This window comes from Simochromis diagramma, unplaced genomic scaffold (genome assembly GCF_900408965.1).
Source record: "Simochromis diagramma unplaced genomic scaffold, fSimDia1.1 OVJJ01000753.1, whole genome shotgun sequence".
NCBI classification, from domain to species: domain Eukaryota; kingdom Metazoa; phylum Chordata; class Actinopteri; order Cichliformes; family Cichlidae; genus Simochromis; species Simochromis diagramma.
This window is the reverse complement of record NW_024387523.1, coordinates 9,166,985-9,193,579: the sequence shown is the minus strand read 5'-3', so window position 1 is coordinate 9,193,579 and position 26,595 is coordinate 9,166,985. Positions and strand designations below refer to the sequence as shown.

Genomic DNA, 26,595 nt, shown 5'->3' with positions numbered 1-26,595 from the left:
CAGTAGATTACTGAACAATTAAACCTAGCGTAACATGCCTGACAGGAGCAGTTCCATGTTGCCGTTGCTAAGGGTAACATTGACTCTCCCCGTTGTGGAGTTAAAGCTGGTGATGCTCAGTGTTATAGGCTGCTTCCTCCCACGGTAATTATAGGAACCCTTCCATATGTAGTTGGGAGCAAAGACATCATCTGGAACTACGAAAAAGAAGAGAATATGAATTAGATTACGGTCCGCTCCAATCTTTAAAAAACAAAACGAGAAGAACTGCCTGCACCAATCAGCATTAAACAGCATTAACCCCTATGATGGTACGTCTGTCCTCCTGTGCTGACTCATCATTTTCTCTCTCTGTTTGTCTCCCTCTCTCTTTCTGTCTTGCATGAATCAGTTTTGTGTGTGTCATTAATCTGGCCTTGTGGGGTGTGACTTGTCTGGGGTTCCTGCCACTCACCTGTGTGGAGTCTGCTGTTACTACTTAAGGTGATGATCTGTCTTCTGTTTTCGCTGCATTGTTGACCTCAACATAGTTAGCTAAACTGGCTCTCTTCTTTGCCGTTTAGCCCTGCCTTCATCCCTTTATCTATGCTACTTACATTTTATTGCTCTCTGCAGGGCGTCCTGGTGGTTGGATAGAGAGAGTGATCTAAGCCTTCTTTTACTGGGCTCCTTGCCTTTGCTTTATTAACTCTTTCTGTTAAGCTTTTCACCAGGCAACAGGCAGGTGGTTTTAATGTTGTAGCAAACTGGTGTATATAACTGCTCAGCATGTGTGCATTTTATGCAGATAAGTGCATACAGTATGGCAGAAAAAGACAAGCATAAAGAAGAGCAGAATTTCACAGTAGTTAATTTACCTTTCTCTGTGTAGTGAGGAAAAATAAATTATTTAGAACTACCATAGAAAGCAGTAAAGTGCAACAAAATCGACAAGAGCATAAGAAAAACAAGAGCAGCACTGTGGAGCAGAACGTAGCAAAGTGAAAAGGAGCTGAACTGAATTTATCGAACGACAGATTAAGCCAGACTAAAACGGAATAGATAAGTCAACAATAGACAAGGAATGAAAAGACTGGAATAGGAAAGATAGTAGTAGAACTGACCGTTTAGTTTGGGGCTGGGGGTTCCTGTTACTGGCTTCACAGGTTTCTTCTTCTCTCCGGCTACACACACAGCCAGAGAAAGAGAAAAAGAAGATAATGTCATATCAAAACTCCTGAGCAGGGCAGCAGGGGCACAGCACGAAATATTTTAAAATGCTTTAGTTTGCAGCCAACCTCCCTAATCAACCATGTTATCCAGGGGAGAGTGCAATTCATACTAACAAGTAACCACATTAAAATGCAGCGGCAGTCACTCTTGGTCACAACGACGAGTGAGAAGTGAGCCGAAAAAGGGTCGAGCAAGACAAACCTATTTACTGGTTACTTGTAGATTGAAATGCAAATAAGGTTAATGATCAATGACCAATAACTGCTGTGTATATTAGATCCTTTTAAAACCGGCTTCAAGACACTTTTTCTATTCACCTTCAGCAGCTTGTACTATCACGTCAAGATGCAGCTATTGTTGGCAACAAATACATGCAAGCCAGGAACAGGTTATTTGTCCGAGAACCTTAAATTGGATTAAGAAGTGCTCCAATTTTGAAGACTACTCCAGGGCAGCTGGGTGGTAGCCGTGGTGGAAGGTTTCAGAAAAGACAGTGTGTGAGCATGTGTCGATACCAAGTAAAAGATTTTAAAGAGTGCCAACTACATATTTATAGCAGGGATGATGCTGATTTCTTCTATATGATCAAAGCACCTACCAAATTGACCTTTTTGTGAGATTTGAAGAGTGCACTTTAAACTTTTTGGCTCAAATGTTCAGTGTTTCCATCATTTTTCATAATTTGTGAGACAATACGAAGAGATAATTGTAGCATTGTTTGCTAGGCAGTGGATTGTTATTGATATTGATATTTTACAGTATTAACTATGTACAGTACGGGATGGTTATGTTGCAATTCTTTCATTTCTTCTGCGATGGCTCACAAGGTTGTAGTTTAAGCTTGATAAAGCAGGATTAATGCATGACTTCACCTTTATGGTCCTGCCTGGTAAATCTAGCAAAGGGACAAAACACCATGGGACATTTTTGATCTGTTTTGCCTTTGAACTACCAGGCTCACCACCAATCCAAAGGCTGATCAACCCAACAGGAAATCTCCCCCTACTCCAGATGGCTTGTCTGTCCCTGTGTGTGAAGTGACAAAGTCTCCTTGAGCTAAACATGCTCAAACACTGCTATCTGGTCACTTAAGCTAAAATGCTCCAGATAAGATAATCAAAAAAAGATACACTTAAAGGAAATGTGAACAATGGAAATGACTGTAGCAGGACAGAAGTACTTACCCCGACATATCGGCATCTTTCCAGTCCAAGTGCTGTCACTCTTGCAGACCCTGTGTTCAGAACCCCCCGCCAGGAAGTAGCCATGCTGACAGCTGTACACCAAGGTGTAGCCAAACCCAGGAAGATCCATCCCTACCACGTCCACATGGAGTGGGCTCTCCGGCTGCTTGCAAGCGTGGGCTGCGGGGTTTAGACAGATACATTGTTACACTTCAGTGAGAGTCTGAAGGGATGAAAGGGTGAGCGGCTGACAAATTGAAACAGTGTGTTTCGTACGTATGCACTCGGGTTGCATCCCACTCCATGTTAGATCAGGCTGACAGGTTCTGGAGGAAGATCCCTGAATCAAATGACCAGGCTGGCACTGAAATGACACCACACTCCCAACCTAGGCATAAGGACACAGACAGAAGTGCACACAGAAGCCATTAAAGACATTGTAACAGATCTGATTGGTAAAGAGGAGTCTGAATATCTTCAGAGGAGCATCATAGTGTTGTACTGCTAGGATAAATGCTACTCGTATTTCAACAGGTGAATTCGTGTGGATAAAGACCAGTATTTTAATATGAAGTACATTAAAATAGAAGTTTAGTTGTGGTTGCGGCATGTCAATGCAAATGCACAAGCATCCATTGTATTCCTTAAAATATTAGAAGTATGAAATCAACTTGCATTCCCCGTTCATCAAGACTTAATTTGACACAAATCAAAAGTCAAACATATAATGAAGTTTGCTACCTGGCAAAGCTGTAATATTTATCAGCCATTAGATATTTTCCCTCCTGTGCGATAGCAGGTAGCAATCCTTATAAAATATCTTACTTGCTTTCTTCCTGCCAAATAACAAATTAACAGTGAATTATTAGTTATTTGGTTGAAATGACTATAATTATTTGGTAATAGGTAAGCAGGTTGTTCTCCAAGAATCTTGAAGGATTTCCTATAGTCCTTGGGTTTGGGAATTCAAGTAGTTTCAGAAGCATCCCACACTGTTTGAGATCAGCACTCTGTGGGTGGCAAATCATCTGTTGCAGGACTCCTTGCTCCTGTTGTCACTGAATATGCTTCTTTATGACTCTGGCTGTATTTCTGGAGTCATTACCATACTGCAAGTGGTTTAGGACTGACAAGATGCTTCCCTGATGGCATTGCACGGTGGATAAGAATCTTAAAGCGCTGCATTGGAATGTCTTAACATTTTATTTTCTTTCTTGACTCCCTCTACTGCCTTTCGTTCTTTCCTCTCTCTTTCATTTGCAACAGCTGCTATTAGTTACTGGGTTCACTTCTTGGGTAGAAAGACACGGCACTAGTCTGAGAGTGCAGATTTACCTTGAAACCATAGGTCCGATTCAAGGAGCCGTAGCGTGGTGTTCCCGGGTTATCGCAGCTAGTTTTGGTTGGTTCTGAAAAGATCAGCACACGAGTGGAAGTAATTACACACAAAATCTAGGAGAAAGACAAATTAGCAGCAGCGTTATACATCCCCTCTCAAGTTCCCTTTCCTCCCTTTTGTTGTCATGGTAACAGTGGATTATATATGCCATCACGACAGCAGGGGGCAGTAGCACTTTGTCAGAAAACGAAGCAGGGCCCACTCTGTGTGTGTGTGTGTGTGTGTGTGTGTACGTATGTGAGTTTGTGTGTGCGCATGTGGAAGGGTCATCAGCATGTAGAGCACATCCTGACGCAGAGCTCAATTCAATACAGCTTCTGAAATGACAGATTCACTCTCCACCTCTCTCTCTCTCCTTCCCTCACTTCCTGTACCTATCTGTCTGCCCTCTTCCTCTCTTTCACTGTTGTCTTCTTCTACCTCGCTGTATAACTGCTCTTTTCCCCTCTTTTTCTGTCTTTCCATGTCACCAGACCTCCGTTTGCCAACCGCTTCTTCCCTCATCTGTCTTATTTAAAGAGCAGGCTGCTTTAGGTCAAAACTCATTCTGTTTCAGTCACATAGTAATACACATCAGACACTAACATCACAAACTAATAAATCAACCAAAACACACACACACTTCAGATCACTTTGCCCATAAAAACACACCGAGAGTCACTTTGTGGTTGAGTGTGTTTAACAGTCTCAGTCTACAAAAGCAATTATGATACAGAACAGAAAGATCTCCATTCAGCGGCAGCAGCAGCAAACTGAAACTAGTTCTTATTCCAGCAGTTATAGATGAAGTCTTTATATCAGGTGGGGTAACAATTTAAAGGCAGCCCGTTGTTTTCAGATAGTCTGTTTCCCATTTGAGCAGCTGTAAAAGTAGTGGCTGTATCCCTTATTGAGTGCTGCAAAGTAAGAAAAAAAAAGGTCTTTGCTCGCATTTACAATAGCTCTCATTTATTAAAATTCATTACCATGCACCTGCTCTGAATCAGACACGCCAAGTGTTGCTCTAAACATTGCATGGGCTGGTAAATTGACTCACAGGGACCATTTGTAAAGTGTGCCGAATATCCCTTCTCATTTTCTTCTTAATCCCCGGATAGCAGCCGTTTGTTTGAAGTTGGATGTGGATGTCTGCTTCTTGAAGGCTTTTACTAAATACTGTAAGTTACAGCATGTGCTGGTGTTAACTCAACTTCTGAGCAAGCACTTTTGCTGTAAGTTCCAAAACAGGTTTTATAGCCCTACTTTTAAATTCTGAATTTTATCTAATACGTTGCTAATTGAACTTTGACCACTAGCAATCAGATCTCAGAGACAAGGAATTCGATATTCAATATATGCAGTATACAGTATTACATCATATATTTTTAAAGTTGACTTTATGTCTAGTATAATACACACAGCATACAATACTGTGCAAAAGTCTCAAGCCACCCCTCACTTTTAGATTTTTCTTCCACAGAGCAAAACTTTCTTATAATTTTTAAAGCATAAGGAAGTCACTCACTTAAACTCCCTTAACACTGACCCAAGGATAGTTATAGCATAAAAAGACTCTTAACTCAATGGGATAAACCAGTGCTGTGTCTACATGTAACAAAAAACTAAAGAACCACTTGTGTCTTTAGGCTCTTTGTTATGATCGGCCGATCGCAAAACACACATAATTTGTTTCACTTTCTTTGGTTGAATCTATGAAAAATTTAAAAGATAACACAATTTGACAGGAATAAAACAGTGTTTTTGCACAAACAAACTAATTCCCAAAGAGCTATTAGCCAAAAGCTCGGGACACTCCACGGTGTGCAGAGTGCTCCTAAAAAGTTTGAGGAAACTTTTTTTTTTCTTTTGAGGAAAAAATCTACAGCAGATGAACAACGTCTGCAAGTTATGTCCTTATGAAATACAAAAAGAAATACAGCCAAGACCTGAGCGGAACTGAAGAGCACCTTCAGCTGATCCATCTACTGTTCACTGAAGCCTCATCACGAATGGTCTCAGTGGAAGGGTGACACTCAAGGCTGATGTATGAGTGGAAAACAGGTCTTATATAGTGATTGTCTACAATGTCTGTAGAAGAAAGTGGATGGTCTGTCCTGGAACAGAAGGCAGCCAACATCCAAAAAAGAGCTTTGAATGTCCTTCAAGAAGCCTGGAAAACTATTCCTGAAGACTATTTAAAGAAATAACAAGGAAGCTTGCCTAAGAGAGGTCAGGTTGTGTTGAAGAATAAAAAGGTGGTCAAGGCTAATATTGACTTTCAAGCTTATCAGTACTGTTCAATCTCTGTTTTGACACATAAACTTTACTTCCTTGTATTCTTGTAAATATTTCAATAAAACACTGCACCCATTTCCAGGAAAATATAAAGAAATGAGAGGTGGCTCGAGACTTTTGCACAGTGCTGTAGTTTTGTAATATAAATGAGTTTTCATTGTTACAGTCCAACAGAGAAAACATATGGCAATATGTTTGCATGGTATGCTTGCAAATGGCCTTTGGGAGAGAGTCCGCTGGAAGGAACAATATTTTCACTTATATCCAAGTTCTCCTTTCAGGTACTCTTGCCCTTCCATTTATTAAGATTGTCTCAAATGAGTCACTATTCATTGCTATTCCAATAAGTTGATGTAACACTAACTTTTAAAGAACAGCAGTTGCTCGGCACAGCATACTCATGAGTAAACAAAAATGAGGCTGTCAGGTTCATAATTTTGGGTCATTAACTGTCATGATCATTAGGCAGGGGGCTATCAGACGAACACTAGAATAGCCAGCAAATGAAAAAAGTAACATCAAGTCATTATATTAATGATTATTATTAATCAAAAAGGAAACGTGTGTATCGCAAAGGGGCCACATTATAAACAAGTCTGTAATATTACACTTTGATATGTTATTTAAAAAGACGATATGCATTTTACTAGAGTGACCTCTTGAGAAATCTCACTCAGAAGTTTGGAAGCTCTGTTGGCTAAACCAACACCGCCTTTTAATTTTAACCCTGACTTTGAAGTGGGTAAGACACCCCTGCCTGGGGATGCTAGGCTGTGCTCCAGCTCATGTGGGGATAAATGATTGATGATGAAGTCAGGAACTGTTAAAAAGCAATCAGTAAAATCTTATATAAACTTCTGGCAGAGGTTATAGGCCTTGGTATTGTATTTTAAACATGTTGAAGACTTAGTTGGCACAGTAACACTGGTGATTTTTTTATGAACTTGTACATTTATTAAGAAACACAGTGTAGAGCATTCTATGGGTCTCAGCATTGCATCTCTCTGTAGGCCTTTTCGATAGAGACCAAGTTTCAGTTTAAATATTAAAACCTTAAAGCAGAAGTGGCTTTCCTAGCCTCCCTGTTTACTTACTCATTCATAAGGTTGATCTTTATTTAAAAGCAAAATTGTGCCAATTAGAGGCTATAATCCAACAACAGCCAGTTCTAACCAAGACCTAAAGTCATTTTGCTACCTTATGGCAATTAAAACTGAGTGATCACATTATTATGGAAAATCAAAGGAGCATAAAAGTAAATATTTAACACCCTGTTATAGAGTTCACATATCAGCCAAGTGCATGAAGTTTAGCAGGCCTATAAATTTCTCTAAACTAAAATAATTAACAAGAGCAGATGGATTCCAGGAAATGTCAGGTCAGGACATTGCCTGAAGCCACTCTTTGCCACATGTAGCTCAGAAAAGGAGTTAAACATGTCGCTGACTTCTCACTACTGAAAATACTGTTTGTTTTTGGCTAGAGAGCCGCCTTGTTAGAGCAGGAGGAGGTAGCACAGATGATGGCCGCTCTCTCGCTGCGAAATCTATCAAATGCTCTCTTCTCATGTGCACACAATTGGATGTCACACAGACTCTGTATGAGGAAGCTGGGAGGTTAAAGACTGAACGGGCCTTCTACAGCTCTGCCGAGTGATGTGTAGAAAAGTTCAGAGCACCACGTCTTCTCATGAGCTAATGTCTTCCTAATTACCATTTTTCAATGAGCTGAATGTTTTGTATGGTTGTCAAGTGAATACGAATGGATTACCGATACAGCGCGGCTGCGTTCCACTCCAGGTGCCATCGCTTTCACAAAGTCTAGTTGCTGTGCCGACCAGTATGAGAGGCGGAGCACAGCTGAAGGACACTTCTGATTGATAGATGAAACTTCGTCCCTCTCTGAAACCACCTACTGGAGTCCCCGGGTCACCACAAAATTTGGCTGCAAACACGGAGACAAACACACAAAGTCCCATTTCAATTGTGGTGCTAGAAATGGTGAATGTGCTCAATTTTATGGAAGTTCAAGGACAAAAGTAGATTTTGCTCCATTTGTGATGGGTGTAATTGATGTGTCCTTACAACCAAAGTTCAATGTGATGCTTACGTAAGCACTGCGGGAGCATGCCGCTCCAGGTGCCATTGGCGACACAGGTCAGAACAGCTGGAAATGAGAGCTCATATCCAGGTGAACAACTATAGCTCACGCTGCTGCCCCATTCAAAGTCACTGCCCTGCAGTACCCCATTACTGATGGCAGGTGGAGCCAAGCAGGTCACAGCTGGGGGAAAAAGAGGGGGAAGGGTTAGGAAAGAGAGTGAAGCGGGAAAAGTGTTGTGTTTAGAACAGCTGCAGTTGATGCTCTTTTTTAGTTTACATGACTGCACTGTAAAATCACGTGAGAAAATAAGACTTAAGGTTTTAGTAGTCGATTAACTACTGATTTAAAAATAAGTTTATAGTTTCAGTAAAAAGTGAACATAAAAATCTTTTTATCTTGGACTTCCCAGACTTCCAGTTACATCCAGTAACTGCTTACATTCAATTCAGTTTAAATGTATCATGTGAGACTTGTGTACATTAACAGCTGTATTAGAGGTGACAGTGATGTGACTGCTTGCATTTGTTATTTCTTTTCCTAGAGGCATTAACTACAAACTTAGCAGAATCTGCTGTCAATACAGAGAAAACTGGGGTTAGACATAGTTTAAGGTGTACTTGGAGCTCACTTAAAGCACTTGCACCACAGTAAGTGTACATGTAGGATTTTTCTGTAGCAGAACCTCCTCTCTATAGCAATATTGTTTGATTGTTTTATGGCATACAAAAAAACACAATCTTCTACAAATGCCCCAAAATAGCTTTGTTCATGAAACACTCTGTTTAAATCCCTATTCATCCAAGCCTGACCACAGGTCTATGGTACTATCAACAAATGATAAAACAGTCATACTGTTGAGTACTGGTGAGTGATTGTCTGATAACCACTGTTTGCTACACTGTAATCTGCAGTGTTGGTCAAGTTACTTGAAAAAAGTAATCAGTAACTAATTACTGATTACTTCCCCAAAAAAGTAATCCCGTTACTTTACTGATTACTTATTTTCAAAAGTAATTAATTACTTAGTTACTTTTTAAAAACACGATTTACAACCTGAATAGGTGATAAAGCGATAGATCTTTCAGCCCAATTCTACTTTTTCTGCATAATCCATCATACAAAATGTAATCAAATGGAAAAGTCTCTTTTTTTTAACTTGTTTTATTAGTTTTAATCTTTTAACTTTATGCATCAAGCAAAAATTTAATTATATGCAACATTCTCTGACTTGAATAAATTAGTTTAACATTTAAACCTATTTTCTGCACATTCCAGCACATAAAATAAAATATTTTTTGTGTTTACACTCAGTCTTTCAAATAGATGCAAGTAAAACACAGCAGAAAATAAATAAAGTCAAAGACTCTGCGGTCCTTTTGCTCTATTTTCACCTGTAAAGCAGGACTGGGGTAGGCGGAGGTTTACCCTGGTGCAGGTGTGCCGCGGTCAGTTGAAGAATCCGCGAGTTTCTCTGTAAATTTCCCATCACGTCGTTGCGCACTCGGTGCTTGTTTAGGGGGTTTTTTTCGCTGTAAAAAGAAGTTTTCTTCCCACGCACAACGGACACTAATGTTTTTGTCACTTTTTATGGAATCAAACTCAAAGTAAGGTCAGTACTTCCACCCTTTAAACGCTGCACGCTCATACTCGCTCCCACAATCGATATATGATCCATTGTTGATCTGCACACAGCTGATGTCACGAACGTCGCACTCGCTTACGTCACTGTCGTGAGACATTCTCGCAAAAAAAATCACGGTTTTAGTAACGCAGTAACGCAGCGTTCCTACGGGAAAGTAACGGTAATCTAATTACCGTTTTTGCAATAGTAATCCCTTACTTTACTCGTTACTTGAAAACAAGTACAAGTAACACGTTACTGCCCATCTCTGGTAATCTGTATGTAAGTCTATTCTGTGACTGGTTGGCAAGTGGCTGCTGCCAGTCACTAGCATGAAATTAGTATATGGTGCTGCACTGCAAACATCCCTGTTTCTGCTTTGCGTAAAACTTTTTACAGCTTCACTACGACTTGATGAGTGGAACTTATCTAAGTTTAACTACAGCTTTGTTTGACAGTAAAATAGATCTAACAGCGGGTATACAGTAAAGCACAACTTTTGCATCTGTCCACTGCTATTAAACAAACATTTGTCGTATAATGATGAACAAATCTGTTGGATTTAAATAAGAATAAAATAATAAAAACAACATAAAGATGTATTTAACTGCATCAGTGTGTTCACTCTAAGGTTTATAGTTATATGCAGAGCACTGCAACTACCTACAACATTACTGCAAAGCACAAATAAAGGGACCACCAAACAATTTTTATATACTTTAGCCTTTATGGCAATGCCAATGCTAGCTAGCGAGCTAGCTTTATGTATTGATATTATTAGGTTCTGCATGTGTGTTTTTGTTTGCCAGAACAGAGCTAATAGGATGTTTAGTAATGGGAGTATCTGAAGTGGAACAGAGCAATTTAAAGGGTCTGTTTTGCTACTGTGTAATAGCAGTATAAGTACTGTTTAAGGGTTGAACAGAGTTAAGAGTTTGAATGTATAATTTACCTGTACATAGTGGCATATTTCCATTCCAAGTCCCATTTTGGGTGCACATCCTCATAGGCGACCCATCCTCCTCCATTCTATATCCCGGTTGGCACTGGAATGAAACATTCTGACCAATGGTGAAGTCTTCTCCATAGCGAAGCCCATTAGCTGGCACGCCAGGGTCGCCACAGTTTATCACTATGGAGACGGATAAGTGGGGTTAGAGTGGACAACATGAGATAGAGATCAAAATTACTTTATAGGTCATACTATGGCACAAGGTAAATTTAATTTTGTTTCTATTCATTAATCTAGACTCTATCCATACAGGTAATTTAATAATAAAAAGTGAAAGAAAGAGGACACCAAAGGTGACAGATGTAATAAACTAACAGATAAAGAAAGAGGAAAGGTAAGTTAGGGTGCAAAGAAGGTGAAGTGTGAAAAATATTCAGGCCCTAAAGTACAGATCAGATTAAATCTAGATGAAAATATCAGAAAATGATGCCTCAGGAATCTTAGTTTTAAAACTGCTATATTAGAGTAGAGGGAAAACATTAAGTAATTATCTCCAATAAAGCTTCTTCTCTTGAAAGTGGTGAGTTTGCAGTCGATAGCAAATTCCTGATCAGACTGTGTGATCTCATCACATTTCTGTGTGGGTTTCACTTCTCATGAATGAAACAACAGTGATATTAAAAATGGCTGAGGTTGTCCTGGGACTCTTTTAAGGAGCATTAGGATTCCCCAGACTGTACTTTTTAGGCACTGTCCTTCATAGTCTAATAGGCAGCTTAAATGCTTCTAAACCCACCCCAGATAGTGTCATGCCTGTTAATAGATGTGGAGTAGTCTACTGTAAAAGCCATTTCCTTTAAATCAGGTATTCTTATATACTTTTTCAATCTGGGAACTGATATCGAAGAATTTATAGCATTTCTGATTTAAGCTTTTTTTTCATGCTACTGCATATCTGGATACTGGAAAGCATTAATATAACCTGGGAATTCTCTGTGATGTCCCATTATCAAGAAGTACTTTTGGACACAGTATATAGATATATGTTAGAGGCATTTTCTTTTAATACATTATTGTTTTTTACTATTTTTTGAGTCATTTTTTACATTTCAGCAAAATACTGTCTTTCCTTTGGCAAATTAACTCAGTGGCTTTTTGTTGAATCTTCAACATTTTAGAGTAAAACAGTCAATTTCTTAGACGTTACTTACCACCGTTGGGTGGAACCACTTGACATAACTTTTTAAAGTAAACCTCCAAAGCATTTTTTGGAGTACACAGTATTTAATTGAAATAAGACAAATTATTCAAATAAACTTAAAAAAAACAACTTATCTGTTAAGTAAATTCCACTTGCTCAACTATGACTTTGCTTATATCTCATATGGTAACAGAAGGTTACGTTTTATGGCTATTTACGCTTGGAGACTTTTCCCACAGATTCAATAAGCAAATTAACTCAAGTAAACGACGATCAAGGTTATATAAGTCACTCTGTTGTCTGCAGTAAAAATATAAAGATTTGAGGCTTATTTCTTTACTCCTATACTGTGGCATCATAATTTAAAAGAGGACGTAAAACAGCGTCGCCTGTGCTTTCTAATCTCACACCCAGAATTTGGTGATATTTATTGGTTGCAAACTTTCATGGTATTGCAAGAGATTTAATACACCAATTACATATATAGAGTGTAATTATTGCATACAGTTAAAAACTCTTCAAAGTCACCTCATGATTGCATGGACAAAATACTGAAAATACACCAACAAATGTACTAGACAGTACTTATATATGTATCAGCCTATTAGTCAAATCAAAGCAGATAACTTACTGGTACAGTTGGGCTGTGTGCCTGACCAGGTACCATTGGCTTGACACTGCCTGGTGGTGGGACCAGTGAGCAGATAGCCATCCATGCACGAGTAGATGACAGAGTGAGAAAATGTTGTTCCATCCAAACGAAATACTTTGCCGTTACTGGGAGTGCCAGGGTTACCACACTGAACAGCTGCAGGACAGAGAAATGGAAAAGACCTCAGCAAGTGTCACCTCTAAGACAGTGGAAACACTGAAACACGTGTGGGTTCATAATCATTGAATAATTGACAAGATACCATTTCAGGATAGATTTAAATCAATTAGAAATATCCCCGTACGTTTACAAAAGGGTTGCGTGCCCGACCAGGTCCCGTTCGGGAAACACATCCTCTCTGAAGAACCTATAAGTTCATATCCCTCTGAGCAGGAAAAGTAGACCTTAGAACGGATCCTGAAATCGGTTTGTTCTCTTGAACCATGAGAGGGAATGCCAGGGTCCCCACACGAACCAGTAGTGTCACCTACATGGAAACAAAAAAGGATACAGACTTAGGTCCCTCACAGGTTTCTTACTGGTTTGTACCGAATTAAGGATTACACTTAAAGATGCTAATCCTTGAGTCAGTACACACTGTCTGTATAATGAGCTGTGTTTCAAAAATGACTCCAACTTATCAAAGCAAAGAAATGGAGAAATAAACAACTTTGGTTCATTATTTGTAGGGTGAGGAAAACAAAACTGCAAACCGGACAAAGGATTTTAAAAGAAATATCTAATGGCTGCTTCTAAATATCAACGGGGTGCATACAGATTGTGCATATGCATGTGTGTGCATGTGTGCTGATGAGTAAATAGGCAGCGGTGCATGTGTTTGTTTTTGTGAGTGTGTGCGAGAGATCCTAGCTCTGTCCTTCTAGAGCTGCCTGGTCAGCAAATTGTGTCTGACAAGCAGAGCACACTCCTGGGAACACACACTTTCACACACAAAAAAGCTCACATCATCACACAAATACCAAGGCCTGGACTAATATATTTCTGCTCAAACATTTCAGATCAGTACTGCCTATTTTGTTAACGGTCTAAAAATTGCACCGGATTATGTGTGAGTGTGAATAATATCATAACTTGATTCATGTTTGTTAGATTTGGATTGCTAATTATGTTTTCAATTTGTTGCCTCCATTCACATTTATTGTTGACAATTAATTCAAAGTGTACAAGTATCTGCTTGCGTTTTTGTGTTTTTGACTCATACTTCTGAAAAAAATAACCTCAATTCACATTGGCTCTGTTTGTATTATAGTACAAATATCTAGAGGCTTGCTGCTAAATTGAGCTTACACGTAGCAGAGACACAACATTTAATGATATAACATCTTTTGTAATGCCTTAGGATTTTAAACTCGGTTTCTCAGATGTAAATAAATAATATTCTACTCAATAAGTCTCTCTTATTTGCCTCAGAAACTTGAAAAAATAGCAGGTAAGAATGTAAAAACAGGAGGGAAAGAGCATATGTAGATGCTCTTACACATCTATATAAACTTACCCTACTAACCTGAACAAATGAAACCAAAAAAGATTTAAATAAAATTCATCTTTTTATAATCTTTAACCCTTTAAACTCTAACCTAATTTACCCTTTAAACCCGGGGTAGGCAACTCCAGGCCTCCTGCAGGTTTTAGATGTGTCTTTGATCCAACACATCTGATTTAAATGGATAAATTACCTCCTCAACATGTCTTGAAGGTCTCCAGAGGCCTGGTAATGAACTAATCATTTGATTCAGGTATGTTGACACAGGGTGATATCTAAAACATGCAGGACAACGGCCCTTGAGGTCTGGAGTTCCCCACCCCTGCTTTAAAGGGTTAAGAAGAGAATTTCCAGGTGGAGCCAAGCAGTTGAAGGCTTCCATTTGGTAGCCTGGAGATCTCATCTCTGCTGTTGCAGATGTTGTGGTTCTCTTGGCTTCATCAGATGGTAGGTCACATTGGAAGGGTTCGCAGGTAAGTGTAAAGCAGCTGGAGAACTAGCACCTCGAAGTCTGAGACCACGGTTCACAGCTGGAAAAATGGTTGCTTGCACACTCAAGGTCTTGTTCACAAGTCAGGGAAGCAGGAGATTGAAACGGGCCACATGTGCAGTCATGTGGATGCTATACTGGTCAGTTGTGGTTTACCAGTCAATCTACATCCCCTCCCTGACCTATCGTACCAAGCTCTGGATAGTGAGCAAAAGAATGAGACTGCGGATACAATTGGGCAAAAGAAGCGTTTAGATATAGGGTGAAAGGTTCAGTCGTTCTGGGGGGACTCGGAGTAGAGCTGCTATTCCTCCACATCAAAGAGTGTGGTTCGTTCATCTGACTCTTGGGTGAGATATTGTCCTACTGGGAGGAATGCTCAGGGTTAGACTCAGGACACGGTGGATAGATTATTACTCTTGGCTAGTTTGGGAATCCTAGGTGTTCCCCTGGAGGAGTTGCCTACGGAGAGGGAGGCCTGGTCCCCTGTGACCTGGCCCTGCATAACTGGCAGAAGCTGGATGGATGAATTGTTGGATAGATGGATGAAGGTACTTAGTTTTCCAGTAAGCACAGATTAAGGAATAGCTCAACATTTTGGAAAATGCATTTTTTTGCTTTGCACTCTTCTTTACAGCTTTTAGCTAATACCTTAGCATTAGGACTCTGGATACACAGGATAAACATTGGCCTGGCTCTGGCCAAATGTAATGAAATCCATCCAACGCTTTGAAAAAGGAATTAATACAGCATTTCATTTGTTCAATGTGAAAAAGGATTTAAGAGGAAAAGTGACTATTTGTGACCTACTGAAGTGGCACACTCAGTGTCCTGTGAAATCACACCTTTCTTTTACTTGAGGTTTTTCTTCGGATCAAGCAAACAGTAGAGGGCATATTCATAACTGAGTTTTTTAGGTTTTGGAGGTTAGAGGCTTGTTTAACCTTTAAAGGGAGAAAAGCTGTTTCACCAGCCTTCCCAGTTATAGCTTCATTTTTAATGGACAAACCTGTGAGTGGTTTAAAAAATCTCCTGTAGCTCTCAGCATGACAGGACATAAGTGTAAAAATCCTAAGATGTTCAGGTATTGCTTAAAGCTTCTGCAGATGGTAGACAACTTTGGCTCAGTTATGAAACCCAAGCCATGTTCAATTATACAAATTCAGCCAACTCTGAACTGTTAATAAATAAATTCCAAACAGGCTGAAACTCTCCCTGGCATGCTGATTATTAGAATACCATAGGCTGTTTGAATACTTTTGTTAGAAACTATGGCATAACAACTTGTTATTTTCAGCATGGCAAAAGCCAAGGTCTTTCATTTCATAGGCCTAATAAATAAATATTCAAGATAAGTGGCAAGGTCGGCTTGTGAATTGAATTTGCAAATCTAAGATCTTTGAGAGCCAAGTCTCAAGTAGCTCTATGCTCACAGCCTGAAAATATCATCAAATATCACAAACAGCATCACTTCATATATGCGTTATCTCATCAGCTATCATCAGGCAGAATAACAGAACAAGCTGTGCTGCTGTTGGACTGAACTCTCATGTCTGCAGATCTTTGGTATGGACCTGCCAGGTGAAAACACGAATCACTGCTTCTTAAACTATTACCCTGCCTCACCCCCCAAGTCTCCCTGGGCAATTGCTGTAAATAACAATGTATTCTTAGTCAACTCGTCTGGAATGCATTTTCACTCCGTTTGTTATATAAGCGGCAGCTGGGAGCCTCTCAGTCTGGAGAGCCACAATCATGCCCCCAGCAGGCCAACTGAGTGTCACATAACTTAGATGGTTTGTTTACACATGAGGGAAGGTAAGGAGGCTTTCTGTCTGGAGAGACGGTCTAGCCCAGTGAGTAGTGAGATATGCATATACAGCAAATACAGCAGAAACTGAAAGCTTGTGTAAAGCACTTTACAGAACAATGAGTGTTGCAGCTACACTCCACAACATTGTAATAAAATCCACTCACTGTAGAAAAGGAAACACAGCTAATACTTGAGAAAATGCAAAACTACAAATAAGCTGAAATATTTCAGTATTTGAACATGTACTTTAAGAACCTACTTGCTTTACTACACTGTATTGATCATATCATAGAATCCCTCATAAAAGCAGGTTAAACATTTCTGAAACACATTGAAACCCGCTCATGGTTAGTTGACCAGAAGAGAAATGCACATGGTTAAGAGTCCACGACTGAGGTGACTGTAAGTGTGGGGTAAAGTTAATCTCCGGAGCCCTTTTAACAGACAGATACTGATATACTCTCTTTTCTAGTGCCAAGCCTTCCTTCCATATGTTCACCCATCCCTTCCATTATCCCTGACTGAAAGGTTCAGGAAAGTGTCTGCTGGATATAAAAGCATGAAGCTCTCCGCACTTCAGTCTGCATGTTTAGACGTTTCAATTTTCATCTACAACTGCTATCTATATATTCGTCTTTCTGATAGGGTGGACGTTAAAGTCTGTGTATTCAACAGAGGTTAAAATGGTTACCAGAGCAGAATGGCATGGGGGCACTCCACATCCCATTGAGCTGACAAGTCCGGGATGATTCTCCTTTCAGCTGTCTTCCGCCCAGACAAGAATACCGAACCGTTGAACCAAATGTAAACTTATCTCCGCTCAGCACACCGTTTGGGGGAGAGCCGGGATGACCACAGTCTACGACTAGAGAGCCACAGAGGAGAGAAATGAAGAAAACAATGGATGGCTCGTTTTGACTCAGCAAAGCTCTGTGAGAGGAGGTGCAGCTACTTCTGTCAAGAACTAAGGACAGATTAAAAATATATGCAAGGATTAAGGATTAAAAAGCTGACATGACACTGCTTGCTAGGCTTTAAGGGAATCTTAAGAGTAACATATAAAAAGCAACAAAATGAAAAAAAAATGCAAGAATCATTTCAATAAATTCCAAACCCAGTCTTGCTAAAATACTGTCTTTCCAAAGATTGTGAGGAAGAGAGAACGATACTAACCTATGCATTCAGGTAGCGGTTTGTCCCATTGTCCAGTAGGTTGACAGGTCAGTACAGGTGATCCAAACAGGTAATACCCAGGATTGCAGTCATAGAAAACCACTGTGCCAAAGGTAAAGTTGCCATGCTCTATTTTGCTCTGCCGGATTGAGTTGGCTGGGATACCTGGATCAGAGCAGTTGACCACTATACACAGGGACACACGCAGAGACACACAAGCACAAACAGACACAGAGACAGAAAAGCATGTGTTATTTGGCATGAACCAGAGAGGGCAATCTCTCTTCCCCCTCTTCATTTTCCCTATTTGGAAAGCGGTTTTGCAGAGTAGTATAAGGCAGACCAAGGAGGACATGGTGAAGAAGGAACAAAATATCAGACGTGGAGTTTAGGAGGGTTAATGCAGTAGATGCTAAGGGATGAGAGGGTGGTCAGGCAGGTTTGTCTGTAATGGATCCAGAACTCAAGCAGGGTTATGGCTTGTTATCAATGTGCTGCATTTTAATTTTACCCAATTCATTGGCACTTCATTCTGTAAACTGGGCAGAAGGCCGGTAGCTTGTGTACAAACTCGTGCGAGTGAAGCAATTTGAGTTGCTCTGACTGTTATTTGGACAATCAGGGTATGAGATTCATAGCTTACTGAAAAAAAAGTTTTTATTCTTGAGACTGGAGCCATGAACAGGTTAGACATATGTTGAGCTCTAAATCTACCTCGAAACTTCATCGAAATTAAGGGAAAAAAGATGTATTTTTATCAAGAAATTTAAGTTTTCTGTTACGATGGTAATAATAGAGGAGATTAAGCTGAACAAAGTTAGAGGTAGAGTTGAGGTGGATACAAATGATGGGGGTAAATGAGGATGGTTGCTACTGGAGAAGGCACTAACTGTAAATAAAGAAAGAGACTAAGGTGGTATTAAAGGTTGGGGATAAATAAGGTTAGGGGTGAATACACTTAACTTTTCTCCCCACCTTTACACGTTGGGGGTGGGTGGCTCCATTGGCGGTTAGCCTGGCACTGAGCACGTGCAGGCCCCTCCATTTCATAACCCCGATTACAAACAAAGCTGACCACATCGTTGAGATTGAAGCCGTTTCCCACCGTGCGGCCATATATGGGGCTTCCTGGATGGCCGCAGCTGATCGCTAAGGGAAAAAGTGTAAGACAAGAACACATTTATTTGCACGCAGATTTGTTTCTACAGAGTGACACCATTCTGTTGTTTTTCATGTTGATGTGTAATCCCATGATAGGTTTTTTTCAATGAGATAATTAAATCCTTAAAAAAAACATATGCTGAGATCTATGATTTGGTGTTATTTACTAAAATAGTTGAAATATTTAGTTTGTAGCAAGCAATTATTGAACAGAAGTAATCAGTGCATTTGCTTGGGACTGTCTTCACTCTTGATAAGCCACATTTAGTGTACTTACAGCTGTGCCAGTACCACCGATGACTGTTTTGTTAATTTTTCATCTTGTTAATTGAGTCATTGTATGCTGTGAGAAAAGAAGGAGGCCGAGGACTAGTTAGTGTCAGAGCCACTGTCCACAATGAGATGACGGACATCAGCAAGATGGCCACAACCGACTGTATGCTTAGTGAATAGCTCAAGCAGCAGAAACCCAAGAAAGAGGAGGAAGGAGAAGAACCATCATGGAAGGACAGGCCCTGCATGGTATGTACCACAGGCAGATAGAGGAAGTGGCTGACATCTAGAAATTACACCAGTTTAGACAAAGCTGAACTGAAAGACAGCACAGAGGCACTAATCATGGCAGCACAGGAACATGCTGTAAGTTCAAGATCCATAGAGGCTTGGGTCTACGACACCAGGTAAGACCCCAGGTGCAGGCTGTGTAAAGACGCCCCTGAGACAATCTTGCACATAACAGCAGGGTGCAAGATGCTAGCAGGCAGGGCATACATGGAACACCATAACCAAGCAGCCGGCATAGTTTATAGCAACATCTGTGCTGAGTATGGCCTGGAAGTCCTTAAGTCAAAATGGGAGATGCCCCCCTAGGGTGACTGAGCTAATTTCCTGTGGGACTTCCAGATACAGCCAGATAAACTGGTGATGGCTAACCAACCAGACTTTGTAGTGATGGAAAGGCAGAGGAAGACGGCCGTAGTGACAGACGTAGTGATACTGAATGACAGCAACATCAGTAAGTAGGAACACCAAAAGCTGGAGAAGTACCAAAGGCTCAGAGAAGAGCTCGAGAAGATGTGGCGAGTGAAGGCACCAGTGGTCCCAGTGGTAATCGAAGCACTAGGTGCAGTGACTCCCAATCCCAATCCTGGGCCATTTGACCTCAGTACATCACATGGTAGGGTGGGGCTAGGTTTCACAATGGGTTCACCCGAAACCTTGGCTGATTATGACCCACACCCGTTTTCACACCTTGGCTCGTGTGATTAGGTAGAGGATCAATAGGGAGTCCGTGACACTCTCGGGGACACTCCCATAGGGCTTAAAATCTGGGACTCTCCACCAGTTGCTCTTAGAACTGAAAAAGCTTCTCGGATGAGAGATGACAAGTCTTCAAGGAAACTTAAAGAAGTCCAGATGCTTTTCTTTCCAAGCTCCTTAGACTCTCTTAGGCAAACTTTCATCACTTTTTCAGAATGAGATCATTGCCCTTCTGAAAATTGAAGCTGTTGCTAACAGACTCTTTTCATATGATACTGGGTGGTGGATCAAAATTTGTTTTTCATTGTTCATAATTACATCAGTTTTGACAAGTTCTCAAACATCACTGAATAAAATACAGCAGCAAACCATGATATAGCCTCAACCATGGTTTACAGATAGCCGTAGATACTGCTGTGATTTTCCTGACCTACTCCATAAATACTGATGACGATTTAAACAAAAGTTTAAAATTTCTTTCTTCTCCTTTTAACAAACAGCTACCCCACCCCACCTGCCCAAAATCACCAACTGTCATCCAAAAATCATCAGACATAATGACAGGACTGAAAATGAGAAACTGAAAAAGAGAAACTTTGAAAGACTTTCACAAAGCCCGGAGCACTTTTGCTCTAGACCACTTAAAAAGCTGAAAGAAACTCTGGCGCCTAGGAGATATGAGGAGTGGCTCAAGACCTCTGCACTTGTAGCTTATACAATACATCCCAATTGTAGCTTACCCACTAATGTCATTCACATACATAACTTTATACTGCAAAACCATTTTGTACCACTTGTGTGTCATTCTCTTACTAAATTGCAAAAATCCAATCATGTAAAATGTACTTTTAGACATCAAAGCTACAGAAAGATATAATCTAAACCAGACATGAAGATCAGAAGATTTGTATTTCTGGCTCGAAAACCACATCAAGTGCAGATTTGGGCCAAATATGTATGCCTTTCCTACAGTCATTCATAAATATTTATGAAAATGTCAGATGACTGAGAAGGCAAAGCTGGGATCCTAATTTAGGGTCATTATTTTGGAGATATTAGGTCTCACCATCTTCTGTGTCAGAACTGAGTGTGCACTGTTTGCAATCATGCATCATAATTGTTCTTCTTGTTTCATCCACTGAGCCTTCTCGGCGTTCATGTGATGTTTGCGTAAACAGGCACTTTAGTGTTACTGCCAGTCACTCTCTTATCTACCTCGCAAACTACAAACCTTTAAATTATTTGGAGAGGAGAGGAGTCTAACCAATGTAAAAGAAAAGGAGTTGGTGGTAAAACACGGTGAAGGAGAAAGTCAGGGAACAGAGAGTAAGAGGACACTAAAAGATGAGAAGACAACAGGGAGAAAGAACAGCTAAGGTGAGGAGAGGAGAGCAGAGCAGAAATAATGAAGACAAGAGTAGACGAGAGAGGCAGGAGGCAAAGCACTTGATCAGGAAGAATCAGAAGTTTGTTTGCATGCCTAAGATACAAATTTATCTGACACCATCAGCATGCCCTGCAGCTACACACACACACACACACACACCATAGTCTCATTACCATTCTGTTTTTGTGTCTCTAAACAAGAGCCTCTCATCTCCATAATTACAGTATAATTTGGCTGTAAAATGATTTCCCTCAATAACTCCTGCATGAATAACCTCAATAAAAACAGCATAGCACTCCGAGATATGCAGAATGATACAGACACTATCTGGACCACATAGACACAGATGAACGCAAAGAAAAGCATATAATAAAGGCCCTATTTTGTACATTGTTTGTTGTTTTATGAGTAATAATGAAAAACAAATGCTCCGTCTACTCTCGAATCATCAGCACTGTGACACCACCTCTGTTTTGTAAAGACTGTCTTAATTTAGGGAACAAATGGGCTGCCTCTTTCAGGAAAAGGTGCCCTTAATTGGCTTCATCATCACCACCTCAAATGTGCCCTGTGTGATGCCTAAAAACCTTCACTATGCTCACAGCAAGTAACCAATTTTAGATTTTCACAGTAGCCTGGGCAAGTTAGGCCACTCTGTTTTATTCTTAAACCCAACTACTTATCTCATTTAAGGCATACTAGCATTTTTAACCCTCTGGCCCGATAAGATTTCTGGTGAGAAGCCACAGTTACTCAAGTCTACTCTGTGAATACTTCGAATGAGGATAGCTCTCAAACAATATTTATGTACTGGCTGTAGTAAAAAATAAAAATTAAAAAAAAGTCCCAAATATCTATATTTCTTTTTAAAATTTGATCTTACTGACAAAAACTAGATTGGCTTATCCACACTACTACTGGAGACGTTGGTGGTGCATTCATACACAGTGTTAGAGGTAATGCCACTGCTGGTCATGATTACTGAAATATTCATTTTGCTTTTACGCCATCTTTAACTCAAACATGCATCTACTGTTTGAAACTACAGTACAGTTTCTTAAGCTGACAAATATACTGCTCAGATAAATTAAAAGAACACTTAGAAAACACATCAAATCTCAATGGGAAAAAAATAATGCTGGATATCTATACTGATATAGACTGGGTAATATCTGGGGGGGAAAAGGATGCCACCTTGTTTGAAAGAAATGAAAATTATCAACCTACGAGGGGGGGCTGAATTTAAAGACACCCCAAAAATTTTAAGTCAAAAAATGATGTGAAGTTCATTAAAGCACCTACACTACAAACCCAGTGGTTTGTATGGGGCCCAAGTGCTTGAAGGCTTGCCCGACAATGTTGGGCCTCCTAATGAGATGATGGAAGGTGTCCTGGGGGATTTCCCCCGACATCAGCAGCGGGGCACCACTGAGCTCCTGGACAGTCTGAGGTACAACCTGGCACCTTCGGATGGACTGAAACATAATGTCCCAGAGATGTTGTGTTGAATTTAAGTAAGGCAAACATCCTCCAGGAACTGCTCACATAGTTCAAGAGGACATGCATTGTCGTGCACCAGGAGGAGCCTGAGACGCACTCTACCAGCACAGTGGGTCTGAGGATTTCATCCCGACACTTATACCCGATACCTGGCAGTCAGGAAAGATAAAGGTCTGTGCATCCTTTCATAGACATGCCTCCCCATAACTGACCCACAACCAAATAGCATAATGTTCTCGAGGGCTTCTCCAAACCCTCTCATGTCTGTCATATATGCTCAGGGTGAACCTGCTCTCATCTGTGAAAAGCACAGCGTGCCAGGGGTAACTGCTAACTGGGCTCCATGGTGCCGGGCCTTGAGCACAGGGCCCACTAGAGGACATCATTCTCTCAGACCACCCTTATGAAGTCTGTTTCTAACTGTTTGGTCAGCGACATCCACACCATTCAGTGGCCTCCACCTGTAAAACTATTCCTGTTTTGGGGGTTGTCTCATTGTTAACAAGCCCCTCTGCTACTTAACTGACCAGATCAATATCCCTGAAGTTTTACTGACTTCATTCTATATGCTGATTAAAAAATGTTCCTTTTATCTTTTTTTAGGATCTGAAGCTTTATAGAAAAAGACTCTCTGATAGTTAGGACAAAAGTGAGTTTAATCCTGTGCATAATGTTCTTCTTCATCTTTCCCACTGAACAAAACCTACAGTTGTTTTCAGCATTAAGGCTTCACTTAATGCCGAAAACAATATAGCCATACGTAGCCATGTCGCTACGTTTCTGCTCTGCTACTTTAAGGGCAAATTTAAAGAGCTTAAATTTGAGGTAATTGTGTTTCATCTGAAAACAAAGAAAAAGATCTCAAACTATATTTCAAAAAAAGGAAAAGTCTGATTCGACCAAATTCCACTTACTCTGAGTCGTCTGAGTATAAAATTCCACATGGTGATCTGGCTGTTAGCACTGTTGCCTCACAACAAGAGAGTCCTGAGTCTGAATACACCATGTGGTCAGGGTCTTTCTGTGTGGAAATGTATGTTCTCCCAATGTCTGCGTAGGTACAAGCAGTGGGGTTAAGATAGGTGTGAATCTGAGTGCAAATGGTTGTCTGGACTGGAAACCTCTCCAGGGTACAGTAGGTACAATTATAATAATGAAAAGGAGATCATCATGATATAAAATTATGTCATCAGTAGTTTTTACTTTCACATGGGACACATCCCCATAAAAATCCTGTGTTTGCTTCCCTTTTGGACTACCTTGCCTGACTTCTTAAAACCAGTCTTTTCCAGTCAGTTTCACAGAATCGCTAAGGTATGACATCAAAATTCGTCAGTTGCACTGATGACCCAAGAGAAATATCAATCATAATCTAGAAACAGATAGATCATTCATCACATTTACCAAGACAATTTGCATGTTTTGCTTTGGCGTTCTACTGCAACACCTTACAAATGTTGTCTCACATAGAAGATCTTAATTTGTCAAACATGAGGCCTTTTTCATTGGTATGCCTCCAAAGTGATTTCTAAGATGTATGATATTGATTCTTCAACTCCACAGGCAAGCAAAACATCCAAAATTTAAATGAACTGCTGAGCTCTTTATCAAACCCTTCCTCCAAATTGCCTCTATTTGACTTCATTTTTTTTTGTTATCTGTAGTAGCAAACAGCCAAATTCGTCATAATTTTCCTGATCATGTCTCAGTGTTAGAAAAAAAGGGTTTTATAAGGAGTTAAAGTAATAACCACGGCAACCACTATAGACATTAGTGGTTACCTTGGTGTATGTGTGACAAATACGTGTCAGAATCTTTTTCAGAGGTGAGCGTGAGCTCATGTGTTTTCTTACGTATGCAGATGGGTAGCTGTCCAGACCACTGGTTGTCTTGGAGACAGATACGGACTGATGAGCCTATTAGTCGGAACCCAGGGAGACACTGATAAACGACCGTATCACGGTAACCAAAGTTTTCCCCGATAACCTGGCCGTTCACAATGCCTTCTGGGATTCCACAGTGACCAGCTGCAAGAGAGAGATTGTGGGAGGGGTCAGACTGAACACACTAAAACAACTTCATTCATTTGCACTTTTAGTATCTAAAATTTGATTCCTGGTTGTCAACGTTTCCACAAATGTGTCTTTTGTCTTTTATTGCATTGTATTTACTTATTGTTGTTGTGAGCAGGTGCTATAGTGGGTGGCTGTTCGGCAGATATTCAGATAGTTAAAAATTTAATATACCCGTTTTATTTCATCCATAAAATGTCTCTTGGGGTTATATAACAGCTTGGCTTAAGGGCTTGCACACCGAATCAGTTTCATTGTGTGATTCTAAGCAAACACAGCAAATTGGATCAGTTTCTGCGCTATGATCAAGGCTCAGCTGCTCTGTTCCCACTTCAACATTTTCACAACTGTATTACTGCCCTTTCTAACACTTTCAGTGTTCAAATGAAGGCATCTTTGTGCTTTTAAACAATCAAACTTGGTAAAAACTTAACAAGCGGCGTGTGGGGCCCTCTCTTCTCCTTGATCAGATTCATTCACAGAGGTCTGATTGATGCACGGAGCTACCCCAAAATGCTTTAAAAGGCGTTTCACAAAGTTAAAACAGAATGTGTATTTTCTGCTCTCAGGGATTTTGAATTGAGTATTGATTTTGTTCTTTACAGTAGATAAAACCTGCACCGTGTCCCTGGTGTCAGCAAATGCCAACGATTTAAACGCACCCAGGGAAGTGGAACAGAAGAGAAATGAACGGGCTGCCTGATAATAACTTGCCATTTCAAATTCTGTTTGAGGTGTAGATTATAGAGGTTAAAGGGCACTATTCAAGCGGGTTACACGTTTTACTTTCCTGACTATGTTGCTGAAAACTGTGTGTTGGCAAATAGGAAATCAGTTTAAATTTACAAACAAAATTACAAAGTTAGAGCAGACAGAAATCATTTCATTTCAAGTAATGTATCACACAACAACACACCTAAAAAAGAAAGCAGCTTAAATGTGGGGTTTTTTTGGTGGTGGTGGTGGTGGGGGGGGGGGGGGGGGGGGGGGGGATTATGGGAAGGAAATAAAGTTCACATTTTTTGCTTTTTAGCCTTAACTACTAAAAATGGCATAAATAACTACAGTTGTGCATTTTTAATTTGCAAAATATGCACAGTGAAGGCAAATCAAGGCTAATAAGAAAAGTCATTGAAGGAAAATGCTGTTTATAGCACTTTTCAGGACTTGGTTTATTTATTTCTTGACAGAATCATGCCTCCTCATCAGTTTAGGTTAAGTTTCATTGAACCATTCCTTTATAAATTGCATCTCATATCCCCCCTCAGCCTGTGAAGTATTCTGGGAAGCGCTGCCTCTACTGAGGTTTCACGAAGAAGTGACAACATCGTGTGGTAACATCTGTTACCTCTGGCTGGCACGCTGACAGAAGAAAGCTGCGGGGTTGGCTTTTTTTCTCTGGATTATATAAAAAGAGAAAATTCAAAATGAATTCATAGTGAGTGCACAGCAGCAGCTTGCTCCTGATAGTTTTGCCTGTGTATGGACCAGGTCAGAGAGAAGCAGCTGTGCAGCCACACATGAGGAGGAAGGCACATACCTACAGTCGATACCTGCTCTCATTAGATTGACTCGAAAAATCACATCTTTGCGGCTCCGTCTGTACTGGAGGTGCTTCATTGTGTGTGCGAGTATGT

The 26,595-nt window shown here is 40.3% G+C and overlaps 1 protein-coding gene across 8 annotated transcripts in view; it reads right to left on the bottom strand.

Moving 5' to 3' along the window:
* Positions 1-26,595, bottom strand: part of csmd3b (CUB and Sushi multiple domains 3b) — a 380,853-nt gene that overhangs the window by 4,835 nt on the left and 349,423 nt on the right. For 5 of the 8 annotated variants that reach the window (XM_040020932.1, XM_040020934.1, XM_040020936.1 and 2 more), the window contains 14 exons: positions 24,740-24,913; positions 18,542-18,727; positions 17,579-17,764; positions 17,097-17,270; positions 12,903-13,085; positions 12,578-12,754; positions 10,746-10,925; positions 8,179-8,352; positions 7,840-8,013; positions 3,732-3,805; positions 2,673-2,784; positions 2,397-2,576; positions 1,104-1,163; positions 39-197 (listed from right to left, as the gene is read on the bottom strand). In XM_040020932.1, coding sequence (XP_039876866.1) covers positions 39-197; positions 1,104-1,163; positions 2,397-2,576; positions 2,673-2,784; positions 3,732-3,805; positions 7,840-8,013; positions 8,179-8,352; positions 10,746-10,925; positions 12,578-12,754; positions 12,903-13,085; positions 17,097-17,270; positions 17,579-17,764; positions 18,542-18,727; positions 24,740-24,913 — 2,193 coding nt within the window. The remainder of the gene's footprint in view (positions 1-38; positions 198-1,103; positions 1,164-2,396; positions 2,577-2,672; positions 2,785-3,731; positions 3,806-7,839; positions 8,014-8,178; positions 8,353-10,745; positions 10,926-12,577; positions 12,755-12,902; positions 13,086-17,096; positions 17,271-17,578; positions 17,765-18,541; positions 18,728-24,739; positions 24,914-26,595) is intronic. The other 3 variants (XM_040020933.1, XM_040020935.1, XM_040020940.1) reach the window with 1 other exon arrangement.